Raw genomic sequence first — 15,846 nt, 5'->3', positions numbered from 1 at the left:
GAAGCTGATGCTGCTCAAGCCATTGATCTCAGTGATGTCTTTGTGGGGTAGGGATGATCCTGCCCTACAGAAACCTCTGAGCAGAGCAGGGTGCTCAGGGTGGAGACTGCGGTTCCACAGGCTGGGGGAAAGAGAAACCCCAACCCCTTCTGGTTTCAGTTTGCCAGACCCGCACTGATCTGTCCCCCCCCATAAACACGGGGCAGGGGAGGCGGTGCAGAAATCTGAATTAACCTCAGTTACTTTCAGTTTGGATTTTGAGTTGAAAATTCTTTCCCATCACAGGTGATGATCTGTTTATCCCCTTCTCTACGAGCACTGCCATGACATGAAATGGTAGGAGACAGCATTATCTCTTTGTCTTGTTAATGTGACACTTGGACATGTCACGAAATATAAACTAAAGGGTTAAAAATATAAATTTGGGAAACCATCTAAAAATTGCAAAATGAAACTTTTTTTTTTCCTAAAAATATTTTTTCCCTTCCTCCGAACAATCTTTATTAGAAGAAAAATCACGGCATTGAAACACTTTCCTTTTTATATAAATGCTTTCATAGATATTTTCCAACCAGCTGTTTTTTTTTAATTCATTTGCCTCTCAGAATTGAGGCATAATTCCAAGGGACAGGGGGGACAAGTGGCACGGATGTGCCTGGGTCACTGCTGTGGTAGCTGCTCGTCTGGAAGGCGAGCTGTGGGAATGAGAGCGGGGCGCATATGGGAGCTGCTGGGGCACAGCTGTTCCTGCAGCACCTCCAAAGCAAACAAGGGACCTTTTCCCTTCTGCAGCGTTGTCCTTGTCCCTCAGCAAAGAGGGGTGGCTGTTCCCAACAGGCAGGACAGGAGAACCTGCAGCGGGGTGGTGGGATGTGAAGGAAGGACCTGCAGAGCTCTGTGTGAGCCAGATGCAATCACCTGGCTCAGGGCAGATGCTGCTCCAACACCTGAGCATCTCCTGGAGCTGTGGGGTCGGTGTCTCCCCCAACAGCAACATCATCTGCCATCATCATCATCATCATCTGCCTGTGGGCACTGGCAGGGTAACATACCTCTATTTGAAGCAGTCTCTGACCATACCCGAGTCCCAGACACGGCAGATGAGGTGGTCCTGAAGAAGTGCACAGACCAAGGCTGCCTAGATAGCCTTACTGGAGCTCATCTGAGGTTCCAACCCCACTGCCTCCACCCTGTTTTTGAAAGGAACAAGGACATTCTGCTTGTCTGTGTTTCTTTTAGAGCACAACTGCTGAGAAAGTGCAGCAGGGCTCTTGCCTGCGGAGCACGAGAGACATAAAGCTTTAGGTAAAAAAGCACCCCAGTCCAAGTCGGGAGGGAGTTTCACTGCTGCATGAATTGATGCTGGTTTGACTCAGTGGTTGACTTCTTGGTGCAAGATCTCAGCTTGTGATGAGCAGGTCATGCAAAGCTTGTTGCAGAGACCAACAGCAGTAGGGAGGAAGCTGCTTCTAAACATTTTCTGCTCTCCTTCACTCTTAATGTGTAAAGCAACCAGTAGGGAATGGTTTCCTCCTGCCTTATGACAGAGGGTGCTGGGAACACAGGTACTGAGGTGACCAAAACCTAAGCCAACAAGGGTGTATTAGGAGAATGCAAACTCTCCCTAGAAACAGAAAGCTTTTGGATGTGGAGCCATGCAGGACAGCTGTCATGGGCTGGTGGACTGCAGCCACAGGGATACCGCTGGGATCTTGTCTAAATGCAAGTGATTAAGAAGTTCTCTCTTGTCCAGGCAGTACCATCGTTCAGAGTGGCTGTGCAGTCAAGACTTCCATGCGGAGACAGACCTACCATCCTATGGAGCAGATGTAAGATTGCAGGTACAGAGATGAGAAGTGGGAGTCCCCTGAGCAAAGTCTCTGCAGCTGCCTCTTCAGCAAAGAAGAAAATGAATTCACTGGTAAAGCTCCTGTACCTTGCAAATCGCATTAGAAAATGGGTTTCAGGCTTGCTGAAGCCTGTGCAGAGGTTACAAACAGGTGGGACACCCATGAGCTTGGTACTGTCCTGCCTCTTGCTCCACTGTGCAGCGTGTTCTTTGGGTGGAAGGCAACACAGCTCATCTCCGAGATGTTGTCCGGCAGGCCCGGGAAGCACCCTGTAAGACACAGCCCCGCAGCATCACAGACTGGCCAGGACCTGCAGCTGCCTCTGGCAGCAATTTTGCTCTGGGGAAGAGCACTGTGATAGCCCATAGGCAGCAATCCCAAAGCCCATCAGGATCCTAGCCCAGCGGTGGGGCAGGGGAGGGCAGTGGCAGGATCAGTTTAGAAGATGCAGGTTCTGTCAGTGCTTACAGTGCAGTAAGCCCAAAGCAGAATGACCCAGCCCTGCCCTGCCCAGGCAGGACCTATTAGCTTTTTTAATGCTGCAGCATACAGTGCACCCACGTCACACCCAGCACGTGGTTCTTACAAGTAAGATGCACCTGAGAACACAGAGGAGATGGAACTGATCTAACGTCAGAGCACATCTTTCATGTGCAAGGTGTTCAGGCTCCTGTTGCAGTTTTGGAGGTCTGGGCAAAGACAGAAGCTCAAAATGACAGTGTGTATGTTGTGGGGACCTGACTTTACCCCAGTGTTCATTTCTTGTTGACCCAGTCTGTGCAGACAAAGAAAGCACAGCACAGCCTCAGGTACAGGAGTCTGCATCTGCATAACAGCTCTCAGTGACCACAGAGAGCATCCCTATGGTGTCCGTTTCCTTGGCTACCAACAAGGACAGTGAAAGTTCACTACCCTCTCCTGCAAACATTACCTATCTCTAAGTGGCAGTCTGCAAAACTCAGCTGGGACCACGTCCCTCTGGGTTGTTTTGTGTAGCTTCACCCAGAGGTATGAGTATATAGGGCTGCCTCACTGCAGTTCTGCTGCTCTCACAGCAAGACTCAGCAGCTCCTGTGCACCTCCAGTAAGATGCACTGACAACAGGACTGAGGTCTTAAGATATTTCCTGCTGCAGCTGATCCATACATGGCAAGATGCACTCTGCTCTGGGCAGCTGCACAGGCAAATAAGGAATTCCAGGAGACAAAGAAAGTCTTTGGTACAGACATAAGCACGGCTGTGCACCTAGGAATGAAAGGCCTAGATCCCTGTCTCTTTTGAAGGGGGCTTATTTCAGGCAATAAGTCCCAGTCACTCTAATGTGGCCCATTTTCCACTTCTTCATGTCTCCAGAAAGCCGTGGCTCAGGAGGCAGAGTAGCAGGTATGTAGGAGCAGCCAAGCACCCTAGGGGTACAGCAGCCAGCTGAAGCAGGGACTCTGATTTTGCCTCTCCAAATGGGTTGTTTTTCCCATCCCTGATGGTTCAGTGTGTGCCAGAGGATGACTAGAAGTAGTGCCTCTTATTCCCTAGAGACTGTTTTTAGCATCAAAACTAGCTGAAACAAGTTCAGAACAAAGAAAATAAGGTAGTAGTTTTTAATGTTACAGGGAATGAGTAGAATAATTGATGGAGGCAATGCAGGAGACACCCCATCTCTATGGAGGCAAGGCAGGAGACATCCCACCTCTATGGAGGCAAGGCAGGAGACACCCCACCTCTATGGAGGCAAGGCAGGAGACACCCCATCTCTATGGAGGCAAGGCAGGAGACATCCAACCTCTATGGAGGCAAGGCAGGAGACACCCCACCTCTAAGGGGGCAAGGCAGGAGACACCCCACCTCTATGGAGGCAAGGCAGGAGACACCCCACCTCTATGGAGGCAAGGCAGGAGACACCCCACCTCTATGGAGGCAAGGCAGGAGACACCCCACCTCTATGGAGGCAAGGCAGGAGACACCCCACCTCTATGGAGGCAAGGCAGGAGACACCCCACCTCTATGGAGGCAAGGCAGGAGACACCCCACCTCTATGGAGGCAAGGCAGGAGTCACCCCACCTCTGGGCAGTGCTGATTTCAGACTGGCTTTACATTCACTTTGGACAAGTTCTCTAAGTTATCTCCCTGGGGGGGCAGTTCAGATATTGGCTTCCTGCCTTGTCACTCTCTTTTCTGCATGCTCCTTCAACTCACATACCTGCTCCTCCCCTTGGAGACTCAGTGGTGCATGGGGGCTGGATTCAGGGTCCTGCAGCTCCATCTTGGTGGTTGGCCTTTTCCCTGCTGTGTCAGCCTGTGACAGATACTCAGAGGAGCCGTACTGTTTCCTTCTGGAACTGGGCACAAAATCTTTGCTTTCATCCTGTGTGAAGGAAAACAAAGCAGGTCGGAACTCTGGGACTGGGAAGGGGAACAGCACCGGGCTCCTGCTCCAGGGTTATCAGGGTGAGGTGCTGGCTTGAGTCCCTCTGGCCAGGAGGGTCTGGAGGCACCAGCCCAGCTCTGGCATCTCCTCACTTCTGTGCTGTTTCCTTTTAAACTCCCCAGTAATTTTAACCCAAGTTCTAGATGCAGTCTTCTGGTGAGCTGAGTGCCCTGTGCACAAACCTGTGCTCAGCCTGCATGGCTCACTGGGCTCAATGCTTGTATCCATGAGGGACTAGCAGCAGAAAACCCCACAGCTTAGTGACTGAAGGAGCTTCCTGTAACTATTAACTCTGAAGGGTGGTCAGCAACCTGAATCTCCCATTTTCTTGTCAAGGAGGACACGATGTGGGAGTGTTCTGCACTCTTTTCCTGCTAGAAGCATCTAAATGGCACTCTTAGACTAAAGTTTTCCTGAATGTCTGTAGAGACATTTATGGGATCATACCCTGGCATTCAGACACCTACAGTCTGCCTTATGGCTGGCTGGGGAACCAGAGCAAATCATTACTGGTGAACTGGGCACTGCACTCCTGAAGCCTTTGTGCTCTGGCATCGTGTCTGCTGAGCCACGCAGAGCACAGCCCTGAGAAGGGGATGTGGGCAGTGGCAGAACAGATTCAGTCCCTGCCCTGTGGCAAAAGGGATAGCAGGGAAGGGAGAGGCAGCACCCGCCCCGTGCCTGGCACAAAAGCATCTCTGAGATGGACACCAGGCCTTGGTGGGCTCTCAGAAAGAAGGTGCCTAAGCTGGCCCTGCTGTGGATGACATCCAGCGAACACTGGACCTGACCCCTCCTCTTGTGATCCAAGCCCTACAACAGAAGTGAGATGTGAGCAGCAGCAGCACCTTGGTGAGCAGCACAACACAGGGACAGGGACCTCCAACCAACCATGGGCCAGAGGTAACCATGACGGGCCAGGCTGCTTGTAAAAGTGAGTTAATGTAAGTTAACTGTAAGTAACTGTAAGTTAATGAATGCCATTCATCGTGATGGTAGACAGATGCAGCCTCACATTCACAAGCCCTGGTCCTCATAGAGGACTTCAACCACCCCAGTGTCTGCTGGAGGGACACCAGAGCAGTGCGCAGGTGATCCAGGAGGCTGCTGGAGTTGTTGATGACAACTTTGATCTCCAAGCATCAGGAAGCAGGGCTATGCTGGACCTTGTCCTCACCAGCAGGGAGGGGCTGGTGGGGAGTGTGAAGCTAGAGGGCAGCCTTGACTGGAGTGACCATAAAATGGGGGAGTTTGAGATTCTTAGGGCAGCAAGAAGGGTGTGCAGCAAGGTCACTGCCCTGGACTGCAGGAGAGCAGGCTTCAGCCTTTAGGGATCTGCTTGGTGAGAGCTGGGCTGCTTCAGCCTGGAGAAGAGAAGGCTCCTGAAGGGGAGACCTCAGAGCAGCTCCAGTGCCTGAAGGGGCTGCAGGAAAGCTGGAGAGGGGCTTGGGACAAGGGCCTGTAGGGACAGGCCAAGGGGAATGGCTTGAACCTGCCCGAGGGGAGACTGAGATGAGCTCTTAGGCAGAAGCTCTTCCCTGTGAGGGTGCTGAGGCGCTGGCACAGGGTGCCCAGAGAAGCTGTGGCTGCCCCATCCCTGGCAGTGTTCAAGGCCAGGTTGGACACAGGGGCTTGGAGCAAGCTGCTCCAGTGGAAGGGGTCCCTGCCCGTGGCAGGGATTGGAGCTGAACGAGCTTTAGGGTCCCTTCCAACCCAAACCAGTCTGGGGTTCTGTGACTGATGGACCTGGACAGCTTAGCAAGGGCTAGGCACCACTATTTCTGATACAGGTGAGAAGAGGTGAAGCCACTGGTTGAGCATATATGAGCTCCACGCCCTTGGGCATCTGACAGTGTCAGTCCGTCTCAGCTGTCAAGCAGCCTCAATTTGTGACTATCAACCCAGATACACTGGTCTCAAAGAGTTTCATAGGTAAAGAGCTGAGGCAGGGCCATCAGGATGGCCACCCTCCATGTGCTGCTGCTGCAGACCAGTACCTCCAGGTACTGCCCCAGGCCTGGGTCATCGTGGAGCATGGTGTGCTTCATGGCACCCCAAGAACAATCAGCTGGTCACTGACAAGCCCTTGGAAGCTGCTCTGAACAGACTGTGGTTAGCTGCTTAAATAGATGCTCACATGGAGTCAGCAAGGGTGAAATGGTGATGGATGCACTTTATAAAGCAGAGGAGAGAAGGGGCAAGAGGCAGCACATCGCTGGATACTGTCAGGGAGACCTTTCCATGGGACCCAGCCACCCCAAACAGGTGAGCATGGCCTCGTTTAAGACAAGCCTACCTTTAGGGTTTTAGCTGATTTACAGCTTGAGGTCTTGCGTTTCCTCCAGTCTTTTACGCGAGCCTGGCTGCAGGCACTAGAGGGAGCTGGTCCTCAGGCTGCAGCATCCAGCCATCAGCAGCTACTGCCTTTGGATCTCCCAAAGCATTGCTTCAAAGAGCTGCTGCTCCTATAGCCCAAGCGCTGCAAAGAGCTGCTGTTACCTCCTGGCATCAGACATCGTGTTTCATGGAGGGGAGGAAGATGTATTTTGGCAAAACCAGCGCAGCTTCCAGATAGGATTCTTAAGGCAACCTCAGACTTTGGACAGCGGGGCTGGGAAGAGGTGACAGTGATGCCTTTACAGGAAAGCTAAATGTGCAAAGTCAGCATAGATCAGTGCCAAGCCTTCTGCCAGAGCAATAGCTGCATCTTTAACTGCAACTCAGATCCCAGCAGAAACAAGCTGCTTGTGATATGAGGCATATCCTAACCCTGAAGATACTCCTCAAATGTCAATGCTTTGGTGTTTTTTTTCAAGGGCACATGCAATAGTTTGAGCTGCCCAAATACATAAAATTTGGTGTATCTGCTCTGTGTATCTGCAGTCTTTCAGGGTAACCTCCTGCTCCTTATTTACAAGTTAAAAATATACTTAATTTATGACCAAGGGTTCACATTTGTGACTATGGTGTCAGGGTGATACAGAGAGATGCCCAGCTCCGTACTCACCAGCCCTGCATGAACTATCCACGCAGTCACCTTCCTGACTGCTCGCCACTGCAGACAGGGAAGCCAGCTAACCCTGATACCCAGGAGGACCACACAGAGATCAGGCTGCCCTGCCAGGTACCCTTCAGCTGCCGCTGTAGGCACATTTGACGGGACAGTGACCTCCAGACCACCTGTATCAGGTACTGCAGAGCTACACTGCCCTGGGTGGGCTGCTAGGGGGAAGATGGGACAGAAACGTGAGAGCCCACGCTGTCAGGCTCTATGGCTGACCCTATGTGAGCTCTGCTGCAAGTGATGACCTCTTCAGCTGAGAGGCCCAATGGTGCGGCTGCTGGGAATTCCAGCTCCTGGATAAAGGGAGGCTCAGGGATGATCTCCCATTTCCCAAACACATAAGCTGCCGTTAGGCAAAAGGACAACCTCAATCATGTCAGCTCTGCCTGGATTCACGAAGGAATTACAGACTGCCCGTGACCACGAGTGACCCTGGCCAGAGAAATGATGTCTTCTGTGTCCAAATGTAGCTGGAAGGGCAACCTGTGCTTTGTAACACCTCAGGCAATAGACTCTCTACAAAGCCATGGAGCAAATTCTTCTGTGCTTCTCATTGCCAGAGAAGTGGAAGAGAAGTTCTGCAAATGTAAAACTTCCTTCACATCTCCACCAGCTCATCTTTGTCAGGGCCAGAGGCACTGGGTTATGAATCTGTCCCCTCTACCAGCAGCCCTTTCAGATGGCTTCACCGGGCTCCTCCTGCAGACTGCCAGTGGCAGCAGCTGCTTAGAGCAGCTCTAAGTGAAGAGCAGAGGCAGGAGCTGCAGCAGGAGCTGGCATGGGGCTTAATGGTCTGGAGGGGCACTTGGTGCCCCCGAGCTCAGCTGAAATATGCTGGAGCCTGTGGCTCCGGTGGCACGTACAGCTCCAACTGTGTGTGTGTGTGTGCCAGCCCTGCTTTGAGGGACTCCCCTCACTGGTTCCAGCCAACGGAACAGGAAAAGAGCACAGCCATCCCCATGCCTCTTGCTTCTTTCCAGGTGGCATGTTGATACAGACCGAGGAGGAAGCAGCCCTGTGTAACCAGCCAGCACCCATCTGTTTAGGAGATGCCTGGGAAGCATTTCCAGACCAGAGTCTGGTTTCACACGGAGAAACCATGCAGCTCTTACCAAAAGGAGCTGCATGTCTACAGCTGTCATTAGAGCTACAGCTCTGCCTGAGGCACAACTCTATTAAAATCTGCTCTTTTCCATAATCTTTTCATTACTACTTCAAGTTGAAAGTGCCATGCAAAGCCACTCTGAAAAGCATACCATGTCCTGCATGTAACTATGTTTTCTGGCAAGACCAAATGCTACTAGATAGTTATTCATATGGCATTACAAGATCCAGTCAGATGGATCTAATGTCAAGAAGTCTAAATGAGGTCCTTCACATAGGAGATACTTCACTGAAGACAGCGGAGCCGGAAGATGGAAGCACTTCAGGAAATAAGCTGTGAGAATGTCAAATCAGGCACCCTGCGACCAACAGGCAGCTTGGAAAACCTCACCAGCTGACAGACAAGAGTGTTTAACTCAGGGTACTTACAGGTAGTGTGGTCCGGTGCCAAGCAGCAGCTGCTGGAGGATCACTTGCACAGCTCCTGCGTGTTAGCAGTTCAGATGCACTTAAGTTACTTTTGGTCCTTCGGGATCCCAGTTCAGGGGCACTCCAGGAATCAGCCGTGGCGCTGGTCCTTGCTGAGGTCTGCTCCAGGACGTTTGCTCTTGCATTGTTCCCTTCCATTTCCAAGAGGTCCACTGAGGACATACACCTGCCTGTGGTACTGGAAGCTGCACTTGTCTCCCCTTTGGGCTGAGGGTGCTCCAGGGAATGTAAGCCTTGTCTTGTTCTCCAGGAACTCCTCACAGTGACATGCTTTGTTTCACATGAAACTGCATCTGAAGAGCCATGGCTCTTCCAGCTGATTGTCTCTGAGGGTGGCTCAGTGCTCCTCTCGCTGAGCTCAGAAGTCTTTATCATAATGCTGCTTCTGGACACCACTGTTTCTGCTTTGCTTCTCGGCGCTGCCTCTCCAGTTCTGTCTGCCTCAGATGATTTCAGAGCACTTTTACTGATCGATATCTCAACGGGCGTGGGGAGATTGTTTGCTACTGGGGAAGGTTCATTTGGAGCAACTCTGATGTTGCTGGTGGTAACATGTCTTTCCTTTGCTGCTGCATCTGCACTGGCTCTTGGAGCTGTTGGCTCAGAAGGGAAGATTGTGATGCTGCTTGTCATTTTATTTGTTACTGGTTTAAAAACAGACTTTTGCTTTTCGGACTCAGCCTCAGAAACGGTTCCTCCCATCACTGCCTTCATATCCTTTTCAACAATTGCAGGTTTAATGACAGCTTTTGATCTCAGAGCTTCTCTTGGGCTGAACGACCTTCTAGATTTAAGTCCTCCAGTGCTGGCATCGGGTGGTTTTATACACTTGGTGGGGTCTTCATCATTGACAGTGGTTTTGTCATTTTCAAAAAGCGATGCTCTAAAAACTCCCCTGGAATTGCAGAACTGCTTGGAACTTACTTTCCTTCTTGTCTCAAAATCTGACTGCGTTTTTTTGCTCCTTCCCAATTCCTCATCTGAATTAAGCTTTTCTTGGCTACTCTGGGTGGCTTTGGGGTCCATTTTTAAACAAGCATTTACACGATCCGTCACTGCAGTTGAAGACTGCTCCGTGTCTTCTTTCTCGAGCCCTGTGACGATCTGCAGCACGTCCTCCTGACTCCTGGAGCGATGCGAACACTTTGTTAGCGTTGAAGGCTTCGCGCATTCAAGGGACGTGTCTGCAAATTCTTTTTCCTGGGAGATGACGGCTCTTCTAGCCCTCCCCTCCGAAGGCTGTCTGTGCGATGCAGCAGGAGCGTTCGCTGCTTCTACTTTAGAGTCAGATGCTGACACGTGGGAGGAGAGCTGGTACTTGTATGCAGAACCTGTGCCATTGGCAGACGTGTGGTTACCCCTGGCGAGCTGTGCGTCCCCCGAGCAGTCACTGACTTCTGCCTGACTTGTTTTCAGCTTCTCGGCCAAAGAAGCCACCGATTCTCCTTTGTTTGACTTCTCATCCCGTGCGTCGGCTCCGTTGCCACGGAGCACCTGAGGTGGCCTCTCAGCTTTGGATCGCAGGCCTGGGTCACCGACAGCTCTGGAAGGTGCTTTCCAAGACTTCTGCTCCTGTGCAGCAGGAGGGTATCGGCTCAGGACAGAGGGCTGCTCTTTCGCTCTCTTCCCCTCGTTCTGAGGGACGCAGCCTTCCTTCTGACCAGAAGAAAAAGTGGAAACTGAAGATTTCTCTTCCAGTCTTTTTGTGTCTGTGGCGGCAGTGTCTGAAAGGGCAGAGGCACCAGAGGCTTTGCCTGCTTTTCTGCTTGTTAAGCTTGGACTGGGCACCTGCTTCCCACCGTGGGCATAGCTGTCATTGCTGACAGAGAAATCTCTGTTCCTTGCTCTTTCCCGGCGCTGCTGCGGCGAGAGCTCCCTTGGCTTGTGCTTGGCAGCTGTCAAATCAGCTATGACACCCCTGTATTTAGGTCTGTCATGTTTTCCCCTGCTAGCAAAGCTTGTATCTTCATTTTCTACCTCTCCATTCTCCAGATCTTTCTGTTTCTTTATTTGCAGTTTTATTTCCTCCAGCTGACCCGCTAAGAGCTTGTTTTTATTCTGCTCACTCAAGTAACTGTCTTGGAGGTCATTATTTTTGGCTCTCATTTTTTTAAGCTCTTCTTCTAAAGATTCAAAACGTTTTATCTGAGTTTTAAGTTTCTCAATTTCTTGGGTGAGATCTTTCACTTTGTTGTCCTCCTGATTTTTATTCTTTTGGTTTTCCGACTTATTCCTGGTTTCATTTTCGACGTGTTTCAGGTAATCCACACTTCCCTTCCTCCTGGTCTCCTTAGAGGGCAACGCCGAAGTCAAGTCATCTTCAATCCTCAAGTCATTTCTGTCTAGCAGGTTGTTTGATGACCTTTCTAGCAAGTTGGACGCATTCCTGGTTTGATCCGCCCTATTTAGCTTATTGTTTTGTTCTAGTTTCTGCGTTAGCTCCTGGATGATTTTTTCGTTCTGCTTTTCCCTTTCATTGAAGTGTTTTCTTTCCGTGATAAAGCTCAGCGCTAAGGATTTCAGTTTTTCTAACTCGCCCGTCAAGCTCTGCTCGCTTTTATCCAGCCTGTCCTCAGATGCCTCCAGCTCTTTCACTTTCACTCGGAGCACTTCCAGTTCCGTCGATATCTTTTTGGTCAAGTTCTTCTCTTCGTTGAGGCTCAGACACAGCTGCGTGCAGTCGTTCTTGCTCCTGCTGAAGGCCTCCTCCAGCTTCTCCAGCTCTGCCATTCTCCTCTGCAGGTGCTCGATTTCTGACTTCAGCTCTCGGGTGAGGCTCTCTTCCTCCTCAAGCTTTTCTTTCATTAACCGGCAAAGCTCCTCAGCCTTCCTGATCTCTTCATCCTTGCCTTCAATCTTCAGCACTCGTTTCCGCAGGGCCTCAACATCGGCCAGCATGCTGGAGTTGCTGCCTTCCGCCTGGATAACTTTGTCCTGGAGGTCCAGCAGCTCATCCTCTGCTTTCTGCAGGTTTTTGGTTGCTTCCTCCAGCTCATCGAGGCGGCGGCTGAGACTCTGCAGTCTGAACCGCAGGTGCCGATTTGAGGTTTCCTTGTGACCTGTGAACTCTGCCATGTTTCTTTTTTACTCCTTTCAGGTGAAGGCTTTGCCTTGTCTGGCTGAACGGCGTGGTCCTGAGCACCTTGTGTATTCCTGCTGTGTTCCCCTTTCTTTGGACAGAGGCAGTCTCACCCTGAAAGAAAGCACGGTTAACATCACAGTAAGAGCTCGGAATGGGAATGTTCTCACTGGATAAGTTAACTATAACGGCTTCCATAAATAACTTTTTAATTAAATACGTTTCCGAGTGCTGAATTAGGGGAAAAGAAACTGCAGAGAAGCGCCCCAGTCCGTTTGCTTTGCTTATACAGGATTTCCAAAAATAGCCTCTTCCCAGCCACTGAGGGAAGGAAGTGCCCTCCACTGCCGGCCTGCACACAGCAAAGAGCAGACCCTCACCCCAGGGCTCAACAGGCAGCACACGCTGCCCACATGCAGGTCTTGGGTTGTGGAAGTTGAGGCAGCCCAGAAACCAACTGTGTCCTCGGCTGCATCAAAGGGAGCGTGACCAGCAGGTCATGGAGGTGATCCTGCCCCTCTGCTCTGCTCTTGTGAGACCTCACTTGGAGCATTGTGTGCAGTTCTGGTGTCCTCAACATAAAAAGGACATGGAACTGTTGGAACAAGTCCAGAGGAGGCCACGAGGATGCTCAGGGGCTGGAGAAGCTCCTGTATGGAGACAGGCTGGGAGAGTTGGGGCTGTTCAGCCTGGAGAAGAGAAGCTGCGTGGAGAGCTCAGAGCAGCTTCCAGTGTCTGAAGGGGGGTACAAGGATGCTGGAGAGGGGCTCTTCACCAGGGACTGTAGTGGTGGGACAAGGGATAATGGGTTAAAACTGAAACAGGGGAAGTTTAGACTGGATCTAAGGAAGAAGTTCTTTACTGTGAGGGTGCTGAGGCACTGGAATGGGTTGCCCAGGGAAGTTGTGAATGCTCCATTCCTGGCAGTGTTCAAGGCCAGGCTGGACACAGGGGCTTGGAGCAAGCTGCTCTAGTGTGAGGTGTCCCTGCCCATGGCAGGGGGTTGGAACTGGATGATCTTAAGGTCCTTTCCAACCCAAACCATTCTATGCATGTGCAAGACTCAGGTCCCTGCTCACAGACAAGGCTGTGCAGCAGACACCTCTCTATTCAGCACTGTCTCCTGAAGACGCCTTAGAGATGAAGACTCAGGAACCATAAACAAGACCTGGAACACAGAAAATGCAACCCCCCTCCGTTTGGTGGCCACTGAGATGGGGGTGAGCCCCCTCACCCCTAGCTCACAGACGGTGGGGATGAGCCATGCCAGTGGGCACTGTTCATTGCTGCCAGCATTCCTCCTGCAGCACAGGCTGCTCAGCAAAGCTCTTCACCTGCTTTGTCCTCACAGGACCAGGGCCAGTGGAGTTCCAAGGTTCTCCCTCCTGTTTCAAAAGCTGTCGTTGCCCTTGGCTGCCACCCCCCTGCCCCCCCAGGAGATGAGCAGTTGCGAGCGGTTCCACCACTGCTCCTTGCTGCCACTGAGCGAGCGGCGATCGAACACCCAGGCACGCTCTGACGCGCCCCATGGAGTAAAAAAACCCTCTGTGCTTGGCAGGGAGCAGCCGGGAGGGAGACCTGAGTGCACCAGAATCATAGAATGGATTGGGTTGGACTGGACCTCCAGAGGCCACCCAGCCCAACCCTCCTGCAGTGAGCAGGGACATCTTCAACCAGATCAGGCTGCTCAGAGCCACATCCAGCCTGGCCTTGGGTGTCTCCAGGGATGGCAGAATGGCTGCTGGGAGTCCCTCTCTGGCACTCAGAATTAGCACCATCCAGGGCCTGAGGCACATCCCAGTGTACACCAGGACCACAGCAAACTTGAGGGGAGGAGGAAACTGCAGCCTCCAGCGTTTTCGTGGAGCTCCCTGCAGAGGAAACACTCTGGAGCTTCCCACTTCATAGGGCAAAGAAGCACAGAGCAGGATGTGGGGAGGAGATGGTGCCAGCTGCCAGCGGGTACCACTGCGCACACCAGGCTCCCCACCACCCCTCTTGAAGGATCTTCCCTCTTGTCAGGGTGACAACCTGTCTGCTTGTCCCCACACCAAGAGGAGCCTCAGTGGTGCTGTGCCTGGCCTTGGCCTTGTGCCTGTCCCCTCCATCCCCACCATCCCCACATCCCGCTCCGGTGCCACCCTCCCTTGTGTTGCCCATGCCACAACATCACCAGGGCATCACCAGGAAGGCCAAAGAGAGCAGCTCCAATGTGCCCAGGAAACACAGCCCTGTGCCAGCAGGCCTGGGAATAGGGAGTTAATGGTTAACCTGGTGCCACTTCGCTGGCTGGGAAGCGAGAATGGGCTCGCTTCCAAGTGGGAAGGGGGTAGCTCTTTGCCACAGAGAGATCACGTTGCTCAGAAAGCTCCAGAGCCTGCTTCCCTGGGAAGAGGGGGGAATGAAGAGCTACCTCCACAGTCAGGTGGGCAGAGGGGCTGCTCTTCCCTTTCCTTCCTCTTCTTCAGAATGGCTGAAGGATGGCTGATACACTGGAGGGCATGGCTGCAGTTCAGGGGGACCCTGAAAGGCTGGAGGAAGGGGTAGACAGCAGCCTCAGCAAAAATGACTCCGAGTCTGGCTCCTGTGTCACCAGGATGGTGGCTACAAAGCAGCTCCACAGAAGATGATGTGGGGAGTCCTGGAGGATGAAAGCTGAAGGGAGGTCAGCAGTGCGCCCTCCCGTGCAGCCAGCACCTTGAGCCAGGTGATCCTTCCTCTCTGATGGGCTCTTGTGAGGCTGCATCTCAAGTGCAGTGTGCAGTTTGGGCCTGCCCGCTACGAGAAAGGCACAGACGCACTGTGCTGAGTCCAGCAGATGCCACTGCAATGACTGTGGGGACGTACAAGGAGACACTAAAGAACTGGGTTTACTCGGCCTGTAGAAGAGAAGGCAAAGACCTTTTGCTGCCTGCACTGCCGAACGGGAGGGGTAGAGAAGACAGAGGCACACAGTGAAAGAAGCAAAAGCTGCAAGAAGAAAACTTCCAAGTAGATATGAGGACTCTTCCTCATCCCCATGAGGGTGGTCAGACACTGGCACAGGGTCCCAGAGAGGCTGTGGGAGCTCTGTCCATGGAGGTACCCAAAGCTCTACCAGAGGCAGCCCTGGAACTCCTCAGTACTTCCCCAGCTGATAAAATTTACTAGAAGAGATGAAAGAGGCTTGACCTAATCTAATGAGAAAAAGGAGACACACAGCAGCAGCTTCTACAAACAAGTATGTTGAGAGGAAGTATCCACGAGAAGTCTTCTAGCAGAAGGCTCTTTAAAATTCCTGGCATAGCCAGAATTAACCCCAGTGCCTGCAACAGAACCTAAACACACCAGTACTAAAAATGAAGTGCATCTATTCAAGATTGAGGTGAACAGACCAATACAAACCATGACCTTGGATGCAGTGTCTGCTTTAAGTGTCTCATGCTTTTGAGTGAGAGCTTTGACCAGAGGCTTCTAGGGGTAACCTAAGTCACCCTGGGTGCTCATGACTGCTCTTCTCCAGCCTGTCACTGATATCAAAGAAGCAAAAGGAATGGTGCAGGAGGTGAACACTGGGACTGTTATTAATGTTAATTGATATTAATTACTTACTATTACCGATACTAATTATTAATAGATAAAGTCCCTCTTAAACAAGACTTGCTAAATCTGGTAAGGCAGTAACTTGCTCAGCTTGTAAAGGTACTGAACAATCTGACGGGGGATGTATGGACTTCAGATTTCTCTCTTTTTGCAAAGTGAGCAGTTCTCATCCCAGCTCTATTTTACATTTTTAGAAAAAGAAAAGAACAAAAACAGGAAGAAAATAGGATGATAACTTTCAGAAATAGCAAA

At 51.6% G+C, this 15,846-nt stretch overlaps 1 protein-coding gene across 2 annotated transcripts; it reads right to left on the bottom strand.

Moving 5' to 3' along the window:
* Positions 1–578: 578 nt before the first annotated feature.
* On the bottom strand, positions 579–12,058 carry LUZP1 (leucine zipper protein 1). 2 transcript variants are annotated; one of them, XM_057397009.1, is made up of 3 exons: positions 8,874–12,058; positions 4,049–4,213; positions 579–2,119 (listed from the first exon to the last, which is right to left on the bottom strand). In XM_057397009.1, exons 1-3 carry the CDS (start codon positions 12,006–12,008, stop codon positions 2,081–2,083), a joined length of 3,339 nt encoding a protein of 1,112 aa, XP_057252992.1. In that variant the 5' UTR covers positions 12,009–12,058; the 3' UTR covers positions 579–2,080. The 2 variants fall into 2 exon arrangements, with proteins under 2 accessions (XP_057252992.1, XP_057252991.1); XM_057397008.1 differs by lacking the exon at positions 579–2,119 and having other exon boundaries at positions 3,989–4,213.
* Positions 12,059–15,846: the final 3,788 nt, after the last annotated feature.

This window comes from Pezoporus wallicus, unplaced genomic scaffold, assembly GCF_028554395.1.
Source record: "Pezoporus wallicus isolate ANWC-B61680 ecotype Strahan unplaced genomic scaffold, APGP_CSIRO_Pwel_v1 contig_14127, whole genome shotgun sequence".
In the NCBI taxonomy this organism is placed as follows: domain Eukaryota; kingdom Metazoa; phylum Chordata; class Aves; order Psittaciformes; family Psittacidae; genus Pezoporus; species Pezoporus wallicus.
The sequence above is the reverse complement of the archived record's forward strand: the minus strand, read 5'-3'. Positions and strand labels throughout refer to the sequence as shown.

Coding starts and splice junctions, on each gene's coding strand:
- LUZP1 (XM_057397008.1), bottom strand. CDS start 12,008: ATGGCAGAGTTCACAGGTCACAAGGAAACCTCAAATCGGCACCTGCGG. Junction 4,214..8,873: donor GGCACCGGACCACACTACCT/GTAAGTACCCTG, acceptor TCCTTCACACAG/GATGAAAGCAAAGATTTTGT.